We start from the raw sequence: 12,326 nt of genomic DNA on the forward strand, positions 1-12,326 counted from the left end.
TATACACTTCATTCCGTGACATCACTCCTGCATTACTACAGATCACCAGTGACTGTTTATCTGCAGTCTCCAACATCATGTCCTCTCTCTATCTGCAACTGAATCTTTCAAAAACTGAACTTCATGTGTTTTCACCATCTACTAACCTACCTAAACCTGATATCTCCCTCTCAGCGTGTGGTAGTATCATAACTCCTGGGCAGCACGCCCGCTGTCTCGGAAGTTATGTTTGACCCTGATCCTTCCTTCACCCTCTTTATTCAGTTGCTTGCCCACTCATGTTGCCTGTACCTCAAAAACATCTCTAGAATCTGCCCCTAGAATCTTACTCTGGAAACAAAAAAAACTTTCATTGTTGCCCTAAACCATTCTTGACTTGATTACTAAAACTCATTTCTAATCGGTATTCCCTTTACTAAACTCCCCCTTTCCTTATTACAGTACTGCATCCTCTACATCTCTTCCCTTATTCTTTCTACCACCGTACCTCTGCTCTACATTCTACAAGTGATTTATCATTAACACACACCATAATCCGAAACTCAGTCCTGTCTCCAAGAATTCTCCCGAGCTGCACCAGTTCTCTGGAATGCTCTACCACAAGTAATTAGGTTGATTCACAACCTCCACCATTTTAGGAGCTTTCTAAAAACACATCTTTTTAGGCTGACCTATAACATCCCACATCCCCTAACTTTCATTCACCCCCTTCAACATCATTCTTCTGAACGTGATCCTTCATTAAACACTATCCACCACACCTCATAGACTCAGAGGCACTGCAGATATTTGCTGGTGATGGGCTCATGCAGCTTTATATCTACTCCCCTATTGTGTCGAGATGGCCGGACCATTGCCCAAATCAAGCACTTGTCGTAACAGCGGCTGCTGTGCGCCGATGTGCCCTTGCTTACCGCCTCGGTCCTGGGCGCCGCGTTCAGCGGTGATCTGCTGCCAGTGTTTCCTTTCAGCCCTGGCCACAGCATGCTTGCTGCTTGTTTTCTGCAGCATTTCCCTAAGGGCCGGCACACGTCACTTCCTGTGCTTTATGGGTTGGATCATGTGACTTCGCTGACCAATCCTAGCCCTCCTGCACATATATAAGTGGCTCAGCCCCTTTCCCAGATTCCTCAGTGTCAAGGTCCTTGTGTCTTGTTAAGGTTCCTGATATCTGCTTGCATTCCTGTGTTCCTGACTCGTACTTGTATTCCTGGACTTTGCTACTTGTTTGATCCCTGCCTGCTTGCCTTGACTCTCCTGTTGCCGACATGGATTGCCTGACTTGTACCTGTGCCGCCTGCCCTGACCTGTTGCCTGTTTGACTTCGCCTCTGTCTCATCCTTCGGTCCTGCACTGTTGCTCTTGATTACGACTCAGCCTGCTGACAACACCTGTACCTCTGGTACCTTGCCCAGGTACCTCCTGGTCCACCTGGATCAGCTGCCTCGTGTGCCAATCCTCCTCAAGAGGTAGCGACCTGGTGTTCCCCTCTGGAAAGTCTATCCCCACAATCAGGGGTACTGTGAAGATCGAGTGGTTCACTTAGACAACGCCCTTAGAGGAGGTAGGACACGTGACACAGTAGGTTCACACCCTCTGGTTCATGACACTTGTTACCTTTTCTCGCCCATATTCATTGGGGGACACAGAAACCGTGGGTATAGCTATGTCCTCTAGGAGGCGTTGACACTAGTAAAAGCTATTAGCTCCTCCCCTGGCAGCTATACCCCCTCCAGCCTGGAGAGAGAGCTTCAGTTTTTTCTAGTGTCAATAAGACCTCCCTGAAGATTTTTTATTTTAGTTAATTTTTTTCCTTCTTTTTCAGATGGGACAACAGTGGACGCCTCGCCTCCCTGTTCTCCCGGGGTCGAGTTGCACCAGTGCCGGTCACCCGCACTGCTGACTCCCCCACAGAAGACAAGGTGGACCAGGGCAGCCTCGCTCCCCTGCATCCCGCCGGCCAAGGGGTCACCCATCCAAGCCCCCCTTTCCAGCATCCTGCCACTACGGTGCCAGTAGCTGAAGGGGTGACCCTGCTGGACCAGAGGAGGGGTGCAGATGGAGGCTGGACAGAAGATGAGGTGAGTACACGGGACTAGGTAAGTATTAACCCCTTCCCCCTCCCTCCCTCTTGGTATGGTTCTCCCCTAGTGCCCTTCACCCGTCTCCCTCTCGGCATAGTGTTCTCCTGCCCTCAGGGTTAACTAGGGGGACACAGCAGGCACAAGCTGCCAGGGGCCCTTATTATCTCTTAAGACCCCTATGACAGTCCCGCTCACTGCCCCCTAGGCCGGTGGACGGCTAATAGGGGGTTAATATGAAGGAGGAATCGGGGCGCTAATAGGGGGTTAATATGGAGAAATCGGGGCTGCAACTCTCAGCCACCGCTCCCCCAGCTCCATATTCCGACCCCGTCAGGGTTAATGAGAGAAAAACAATCGCGGACGCCTCATACTTTCAGCACTTTCTGAAAAGCCGTGCGGTGGCTTGCTTGGATTGCAGCCTTCGTCCAGGGGGGGGGGCGCAAATTTCTTCCCGCCCTTCTCCCCCTCCCCCAGTCAACTGCTGGCCGGTCTTGAGAAGTTGAGACTGTTTTAACCCTTCATGATCACCTACCGGCATGATTATCTGGGGTTCTTCCCCTAGGTACACGGTACATGAGTGGAGGATTTAACCCCTTCCTGCCGTCTTCCTATTTAAAAAAAATATATATAAAAAATAAAATAATAATAATAATAATAATAAAGGAAATGTGTGTCCATACGGGTCCCCCTCCTCAGACGCAGGGCCACCCGTTCTGTGTGGTCCCACACTGGGCCCGTGCCCTATCTCGGGTAAAGGGGGACCTCACATAGTTCCCAATGCGTGCAATCCAGTGACGGACCACTGCCGAATCCCAATCCGTCCTCCGGGTCCGTTTGGTTGATAATTCGCCACCTGCTCAATACAGCGGAGAACCTCTGGTCCCAATCCACCCTCCGGGGTCGTTTGGTTGATAATTCTCCACCAGCGTTTTCAATAAGGGACCTCTGACATTCCCAGTCCACCCTCCTGGGTCGTTTGGTTAATAATTCCCCACCTGCGCAATTCCAGTGGGAGACAACTGGAACTTCCCAATCCGCCCTTTGGGGTCGTTTGGTTGATAATTCTCCGCCGGCGCAATTTTATACAGGACCCCTGTTCCCAATCCATCTTTCCGGGTCGTTTGGTTGATGATTCTTAGCCGGCGCAATTTTATACAGGACCTCTGTTCCCATTCCACCCCCTGGGTAGTTTGGTTGCTAAGCCCCCACCTGCGCAGTCCGCATCTGCCAGGGGTGAGGTTCTGAAGGGCAGACCTGCATGCTAGCGGACCACAGCAGGTCATCTTCTCCTCGAATATCTCCACACCCACTCTCTTCCTCCACAGTTCTTGCTCAGGCGCACCCTCTCTCACCTCTCTCACAGGAGCGGGTCCGTCCGAGGGGGGGGGGGGGGGGGGGGAAATCAGTGATTCAGACCCTGACATGAATCCGAAGCAATCCCCTAAGATTGCGTCTACGGTGGCCAGCAGCACTTGTCGTAGGCATTACCCCCTTCCTTAGGCAGAGTAATTGCACTACTTTAGGATACAGTACTGACCTTATACATTGTCCCCTGTCATGGGTGGACTAGGTGCAATAACACTGATTTCAGTGCCGGACGTATACATTCCCCCTTCTGTAGGTTGCGGAATTGCATCTCCATTGGGTTCAGTACCTGCCATATTCATTAGCTCCTTCCACAGGTGGCGGGATGACATTATCACTGGTTACAAGGTGTGCTGTATGCATTACCCCCTTATTTAGGTGCTAATTGCACTACCACAGGATACAGGACTCGCCATATGCACTAGTTCTCGCCGTGGGCATTAACCCCTCTTCTTAGGTGGGGTATTTTCCCTACCACTGGCTTAAGTACTCTGTACGCATTCCACCTTCCATAGGTAGGGTAATTGCACCACCATTGGATACGGTCCGACTATCGCGCTATCCTCCCATAGGCTACCTGCCTGCCTTACCCCCTTTCGCAAGTAATCCATTAGCGGGGGAATAACTGAATATCTTCAGATACGGCACAGGGGGTTTACTAGCATCACTTGTATCCTAGAGACTCCCATCTCCATGGGTCTTCCTTGTTCCAGTCGGTCATGATATTGTCCGCATCAGTAGTAGTGCGTACACCATTACACATATATGGTGTGTACGATCCAGCAAGTCAAGTGCTTTACTGACTGTATTCTCTATCCACCACTCCTTCTCTGGGAAAGTGGTTATGCTGGCACTCTGGTAGCAGCTACGGCGTGTTCTCCTCCACAGGTGCAGACTTTCTCTAATGCTCGAGTTCGTGGTCGCTGCAGTTGCTCCTTTCAGCGTCGTTCCAGGTAGAGTCTTTAAGGTTGCTCTACTTAAACTGGGGCAGTATGGTACCTGGCTTCTACGGATAGTCAGGCTTCCCTCTGTTTTTTGCGCTGACAGGGCGAGCGCTGGCTACTACTGTGGGAGCGGTATTGCGTACCACTACATGCTTGGGTTCTGTCTGTTCAGTTTTTCGTCAGTTGATGGACTCTTCTAAAACTGAAATCCTTGGCTACTTCTGTATAGCACCAGTCTCAGATTGAAAATGGGCTTGGACCTAGCCTATTGTTCCCCTGGCATTCTGACAAATCCTAGTCGCTCCGGGTTGGCCCTGTCGCGCGTGGTACGTCGATCTTGTTCTCCTTCTAGGAGATGTCCCTTGTCACTGCCCTCAGAGACGACCTTATTTCATGGTCCGGTCTTGCTATTAAAACTGTCTTCCTAAGGTGGAGGAAGTTTTTTTCGGCGGACGTCATCCGCACGATGATTCAGGCTTGGAAGCCTGCACCGCCCAGGATCTATTATAGGATCTGGCGGTCTTCTGTGGGCTTCTGTGATCCTGGGCTTCTGTGAAAGCCGGGACATTCCATCACTCAGTTTATTTTTCTCTCTCCACGGTCCTATCCTTTCTACAATCAGGGTTGGACTTTCGTTTAGCTCTTAGTTTTCTTGATGGGTCAGGTGTTGGCGCTTTCATCCTGGGGCAGCTTCCAGCGTCCTCTGGTTCCCCTGGTGCCCATGGAAACGTTCCTTCAGGGAGTGGCACATGTGGTTCCTCCGTACCGTCCTTTATCGCCTTGGGATCTGAATATAGTTCTCTCAGCGTTCCAGTCTTCTCCCTTTTGAGCCCTTGGGGAGATATCGCTCCGGCTCCTGTCCTAGAAGGTAGTTTTTTCTTGTGGCTCTCACATCCATCAGACGGGTGTTCGAGTTGGGGGTGCTCTCTTGCAGAGAACCTTTCCTGGGTCTTCACAAGGATAAGGCGGTTCTCCAGTCCATCCCTTTTTTTTTTCTCCTGAGGGTGGTCCTGGTCTCTGGCTTCCACATCAATGTAGAAATTGTCCTTTCTTCACTGTACCTCTCCTTCACTCCCTAGGGAAGGGAGTTACGTCATTGACGTCAGGGCTCTGATCATTATTGGCAGCCTCCAGTCCCTTCCGGCGTACGGAATCCCCTTTTTCTTTGTCATCCGGAGGTTCCACGCAAAGGATTGGCGGCCTTAAGGTGGCAATTGCACGTTGGATTCGGTCTGCAAATGCTGTACCATTCCGCACCCGGTGCGGGGTTCCGCCCTTAGGTGTCTCGGGTCGCTCCACTGAGCGGGGGGCGCTTCTTGGGCTTTGAGGCATCGCGCTTCGGCTGCGCGGTTGTGTAACGCGGCTACCGGTCCTCCTTACACACATTCACAAAATTTTTATAGGTGCATTCTTATGCAACGGTATAACTTACCAGTAAAATATCTTTCTCGCTCTTCATTGGGGGACACAGCACCCACCCAGTATTGTTGTTCGGCCACAGTTGTGGCGGTTGCTGGTTAGAACCCCTTTGGGTCTTTTGGCATGGTTGGTGTTCCATGTTTTTTCTTTGTTGGCTTGCTTCTCCTACTGCTTCTCACAAACTGAAGCTCTCTCTCCAGGCTGGAGAGGGTATAGCTACCAGGGGAGGAGCTAACAGCTTTTACTAGTGTCAACGCCTCCTAGAGGACATAGCTATACCCACGGTTTCTGTGTCCCCCAATGAAGAGCAAGAAAGAGATTTTACTGGTAAGTTATACAAAAATCTCCTTTTGTGTCACCTGCTCTCCTCTTAGATTGTAAGCTCTTGCTAGCAGGGCCCCCACTCCTCTTGCTTTAATTGTTGACTTGTTTGTTGCTATGTTTGTACATAAACCCCCTGATTGTAAAGCACTATATGTTGGAGCTATATAAATAAAGTTTATTATAATTATTATTTGACACCAGTTATGCAATCCCTATAGTGTCCCCTGGAATGCCCGGGACCCTCCTCCGGAGCATACTTACCTGCTCCCCGGCACTGGCGTCCCTCCAGATACCTGCACGGCCGCCGCTGCATCTGAAACAAAACATCTCAAAACATCCGGCGACGGGGGGAGCGGTCAGTATTAGGCCAAGATAGAGGAGGGACCCGGGCATTCTGGGGGTCATTGTAGGGATTGGATAACACCAATCCAATCCAATCCTTAGGGATTAGATAACACCTTATTAATATATAGTATATAAAAGATTCCACTGTTTGATTTAATTCTATACTTGTTATATAATAATATGATAATGCCAGTTATACCATTGAACCCAGTTAGACCACCTGGAGCACACTTGAATTTTTTTTTTGTGACACTGGAACAAGAAGCTTCTCATAGATATCAATAGAAAAAAAGCCTATAAATTTAGGAGCCCAAAAGGAATTTCGAGGCACTTTGGGGGAGATTTATCAAAACTGGTGTAAAGTAGAACCGGCTTAGTTGCCCCTAGAAAGTTATCCAATTCCACATTTCATTTTTCAAAGGGGCTAAACCAGTTTTCCTTTACACCAGTTTTGATAAATCTTCACCATTGTCTCCCTGGCTACTTGGATTTGCTTTACCCTAAATAGTTATATATATATGACTGTGAATAGTACTTATATATGACTTGTACTTAAAACTACAAAGAAAAAGAAAAACATTTGTAAAGAAATTGCTTTTATTGATCTGGTTTTCCAAAAACCAACAAAAGAAGCCAGTATAACTTATAGAACTTTTACATTTTACTCTTTTGTTTCCCAAATTCCAGAACATGCAACCCTCACAAATCTAAGTCCGTTTCTATAAACATAAAGATGACTTCTCTTCATGGTCCAGGTACAGTCAACTCAGATTTTAAGGTTTTTCTCGTTATACACCACACTGATGAAATAAAACAATAGGTATCTCCTGTACAAAAAAATGAAATGAAAGTCTGTCCTGTTTACAAATCTCTGTCTTCGAAAAACTGTCCGTAGAGGTAAAAAGCAGAACTCTGGCTTCTTTAAAACATAAGGATTGCCAATTGCTTGTTCTTCAACTTAGCGTTTCATCCGGTGCCCAGCAGAGTTGCGTTCAGCGTTTGTGGGGAGATTTTCTTTTTCTTGTTGATGGGGCAGTACTTCCTGGTGTGGGAGGATTCTCCAGTTGCCCCACACAGTGAACAGGTATACATTCTGAGAATGGGGCAGATGATTTTACCCTGCTCATCCTTCAGGTTGTGGCCACAGTAAACATGGCGTGACTCCCCGTTGTGTTTACAGAAATGACACATGGCACTCACACGTGAACGAGCTTGACGTTTAGCGGATGATAAGACAGGAACTTGGGAGGGTTTGATTGGCTTGCGTATTTCAGTCTGAAAGATGTCATCAAGAGTTTTGGCTTGGTATTGATAGGCAAGATGCTTGTTCAATTTTAAGTTGTGCAATGAGTTAAGTCCATCTTTAGAGAAGGAGTCAGGCAGCTTAAAGATGTCTGTATGTTCATCCTTAATAGGTATCAGGCAAGTTAGAGAGTCTTCCCCGTTAGCCTGGCCTTCTTTAGGAGAGTTTATCAGGAGCGCTTCAACAGGCGGTGGTTTGGCAATTTCCATGCGTGCCATCTTTTGGACAAGTGAGGCCAGCTGAAAGTAGTCTCTCCAAGGATTAAACTCCATGGTGATGCTCATGTACAGGTTTGTGTCATGATGCATCTCAGCTATATATATCTCCCAGGGTTTAGTGGGTGGGATTCAGCATAAGTCCCCACCCAAGCATAAACCTCTTCCTACCCAAAGTATTCCTAGGTCTTGTAGGAAAAAAGTTAATGTTGGCTATGATAGAAAGGTATCGCACTATACAGTGCATCGCAACTGACTGCATATGGGGCAGCATAGCCACAGACCGGTCGTACGTGCCAAAGGCATGTACAATGGACATGTGAGCATGAGAAAGGAACCAGGAGAAACAAAACAGGTGGCCTGGTCTGATAAACCACATATTCTTTTACTTCATGTGGACAGCACAGTGTGGTGCGTTGCTTGCCTGAAGAAGAGATGGCACCGGGATGCACTGTGGGAAAAAGACAAGCTAGCGGAGGCAGTGTGATGCCCTGGGCAATGCTTAGCTGGGAACCCTTGTGTCCCGGACTTCATACGGATATCACACAGTCTAGTGACATTATTATGGCCACTTTCGACGTCGGCAGCTTGTAGCTCATGAAGAAAGTCACATGTCGTGAGCTGGCTTGGTGGGTATATAAGGTGTGATAGGCTGTTTACACACGTATCCCTTGTTGCTGTCTTGGGTAGAAGGGGCAATTTATCAGAGTTGCTAAAAGGGATTATTATTGGCTTTCCGGCTAAGGGTGGCAGTATTTATGACACTGCTTAGTTTGTGAACTGTTCTCGTGCTGCTGTAGTGAAAGTGTATCGTAAGTGGACGAATGGTACCATTGTGAATAAGCGACGTGGAAACTGTGGAGCACCATGTGCCTTTGGTGTGAGAGGTGAACTTCGACTGCGAAGGTGTACAAGGGAAGACCGACATGCTGCAGTGGATCACTCACCACCAAAATGAACAGGGTGCTACCAGACTTGTGTTTAAAACAACAGTTCAGCAAACCCTACTGTGTATGAGGCTCCGGAGCAGACGGACGGCCACTGTACCTCTGCTAACAAAGTTGCATCGGCAGAAAAGGCTTCAATTTTTCAATGCCATATTGGAATTGGACCTCTGGTGATTGGCAAAGGGTTGTCTTCTCTGACGAGTCACATTTTGTGATTCATCAAACGGATGGACGTTGGCGTGTCAGGCGAGAAACATCACAAACACCCTGAACCATTGCTGGTAGAACAAAAGCTGGTGGGGGCAGCGATATGGTTTGGGGAATGTTTTCATGGCATTCTCTGGGCCCACTTATCCATGTGGAAGGCAATCCATCCTTGCATATTACATATACCCAGGCATGCTGATTGTCTTCCCTGGGGTGTATGGGATCTCCGAGCAAGACAATAAGACACTTCTAGAAATGTCCAACATTGCTTGGAAGAGCATGAACAAAACTTCCAAGTACTTCCCTGGCCCCCTAATTCCCCAGGCTTGAGCCCAATTGAACACATGTGGGACCACCTTAATCATTGTGTTCACTCTGTGGATCCTTCTCCACGCACCTTCCAGAATCTGTGGGATGCAGTCAGCATGGCTCCAGATACCTGTGATAGTCTACCAGGATCTTGTTGAGACACTTCCCTGCCCACCTAGCTGCTGTCCTCGTTGCATACAGTGGTTACTATGGATATTAGCTGGTGGTCATAATAATGTGTCTCGTCTGCGTATTTTGACATCTACCAACTACCTAAACATAGTTACAGAGCAAAAACACCCATCATAACAGCAGTATTGCTTAATGGTAGTGGCCTCTTTCAGCAGGATATTGCCTGGCCATGGTGCAAAAATTGTTCACGAGTTGTTTGAGGTGCATTGTAAAGGTGTGGATCTTGCCTTTAAATTCCCCAGATCTTAATCTGATTGAGTTTACTTGGAATATGCTGAAAAAACAAGACCCATGAACGGAGGCTGCACCTTACAATCTACAGGACTTAATGGATCTGCTGTTAATTTCTAGGTACCAATTAACACAGGACACAGACTCGAAAACTGCCCTGGCTTCATATAAAAAAAACTGGCATTAAGCTGGCCCTACATGTTACATAACATCTGGATAAGCTTGCCAGTTTTGCAGTGATCTGTAGATGGTCCCTAAAATGTGATGAAAAATGTCTGACATTTCATGATTGCGTGCATGAATTCTCAGATTATTCTGATCAGAAATATCCTCTTTGCCGATGTCAAGTCAAAGTATCTAGCGTTTTATCTAACAGATGAAGCACACCAGGGATTGCCAAAGAGTTTGCTTATGCAGTACAGTGTTTTGCCTTTACGAGGCTGAGACATGTCTCACATTCCACGTCCTGTCCTCTCTTCACCTTTTTACACCAGAAATTAATCATATTACTCTGCGAATATTGCACATCCATTATGTAAGTGTACACAAATCATCTATCCAATGTTCTTTTTGCATCGTTCCCATTATCTGCTGTTTGGAAAGATGAAACTTCCAAGAAGGAGCACACATGCTTAACCAAGCCCCTCAGAAAATAACATACAGTAAGGCTACTTTCACACTAGCGTTCGATCGGATCCGTTCTGAACGGATCCGCTCATATTAATGCAGACGGAGGCTCCGTTCAGAACGGATCCATCTGCAATATATTGGCAAAAAAAAGCTAAGTGTGAAATTAGCCTGAGCGGATCCGTCCAGACTTTTACATTGAAAGTCAATGGGGGACGGATCCGCTTGAAGATTGAGCCATATTGTGGCATCTTCAAACGGATCCGTCCCCATTGACTTACATTGTAAGTCTGGACGGATCCGCACGCCTCCGCACGGCCAGGCGGACACCGGAACGCTGCAAGCAGCGTTCAGGTGTCCGCCTGCTGAGCGGAGCGGAGGCTGAACGCCGCCAGACTGATGCAGTCTGAGCGGATCCGCATCCATTCAGACTGCATCAGGGCTGGACGGAAGCGTTCGGGTCCGCTCGTGAGCCCCTTCAAACGGAGCTCACGAGCGGATAGCCGAACGCTAGTGTGAAACTAGCCTTACACATATGGTTTGGCAAAAACAATGTGGCCAATACGACCCATTTTATTTTGTACCTCATAAAAAGACATACAATTCGAGGAGCTTGGCCTAAATTGCACCATCATCCTCTCACACTTCGCCTGCCAGGCCACACCAGCACCCAACTGATATTGGGTCAGCCCCCTTATAAGAACCAGCCACATAACCATGCCAGACCTGCTGTCATCTCACTCACTCACCCCACCCTTGTTCAAAACCTGATCTGAAGATTTTCTTACCTGGTTCATCTTTTTGATCCATAACCCCAACCCCATCTGATAAGAGGTCTGGTAAGCACAGCAGAGGCCAGCAATGTGCAGTATATGCAGTGGTTATAATGCTAAAAGAAATGTGTAGTTGCCAGCATATCTCAGGACATTTAAACCCTGATCCCGGGACTGCCCAACCCTGGACTCCCCAGCCACACCCCATGCCCACCCCAAACCATCCAAGAAACTCTCATAAACAGCCCATTTTGGATTTGCAATAAACCCCGTCCCCTTTGTGATTGGCCCTGCCCTTTCCAAGGACTGTTGGCCACTATGAAAATTCGCCCTCTAAAATCAGAAATTATACAACTCTCCAGTGCCAACAAGTGTCCAGGATAAGACCTGAAAACTGTCCATCTAAATTGCTATGTGGTGTGTGTACACCCATGAAACAGTAGAGATCAGGTTGCATCAAGATAACCCCAAATAAGACCAGTTGAATGTTAAGCTCGCTATACTATTTGCCTGATGAACACACCGAGAATGGCAGGTGCTGTCGACACACTTAAGTGTGGGGAGCTTACAAGTCTCCCTCGACATGATGTCAGAGGAGACAAGGATCAAGCAAAATTAATAGTTTGGCAGCAGTGTTCTCCCCATAACCTACAAGGACACATTCGGCCGAACATGTATGTGTATGGGGCAGACGGGAGAGATAAGTGTTCGCCCGACACCTATTGAATGTGTATGACCAACTTTACGCATCGAGCCTCTGTACTCCTTGCTTACATTACCAAGAGACCTTGCGTCTATCTGTACACTACCCCTGTCGTTGGGGAAATGTGGTATTAATATTGATAAATGGCCAGAGTCGAGTCAGCCAGAGCAAGAGTGGCCTTATACTAGTGGCTCTCATGTCCTGCTAATAGAGGTGGACTCCATTCCATTAAGTCTATATGGCCTATACTGAAGCACCGAATGCCAGTGTGTGCACTCCTGTCTGAAACCGGGCAAGATAGTTAGATAGTAGGGGGACATCTGCAGCATGAAAAACTT

The 12,326-nt window shown here is 47.8% G+C and overlaps 1 protein-coding gene across 1 annotated transcript; it reads right to left on the bottom strand.

Moving 5' to 3' along the window:
* Positions 1-7,447: 7,447 nt before the first annotated feature.
* Positions 7,448-8,092, bottom strand: LOC122919745 (nanos homolog 1-like). Its single transcript, XM_044268929.1, has one exon. It carries the CDS (start codon positions 8,090-8,092, stop codon positions 7,448-7,450), a length of 645 nt encoding a protein of 214 aa, XP_044124864.1.
* Positions 8,093-12,326: the final 4,234 nt, after the last annotated feature.

Source organism: Bufo gargarizans, chromosome 9 (assembly GCF_014858855.1).
Source record: "Bufo gargarizans isolate SCDJY-AF-19 chromosome 9, ASM1485885v1, whole genome shotgun sequence".
NCBI lineage: Eukaryota > Metazoa > Chordata > Amphibia > Anura > Bufonidae > Bufo > Bufo gargarizans.

Excerpts from the sequence above, each read along its gene's own strand:
- LOC122919745 (XM_044268929.1), bottom strand. The coding sequence starts at position 8,092 with ATGCATCATGACACAAACCTGTACATGAGCATCACCATGGAGTTTAAT.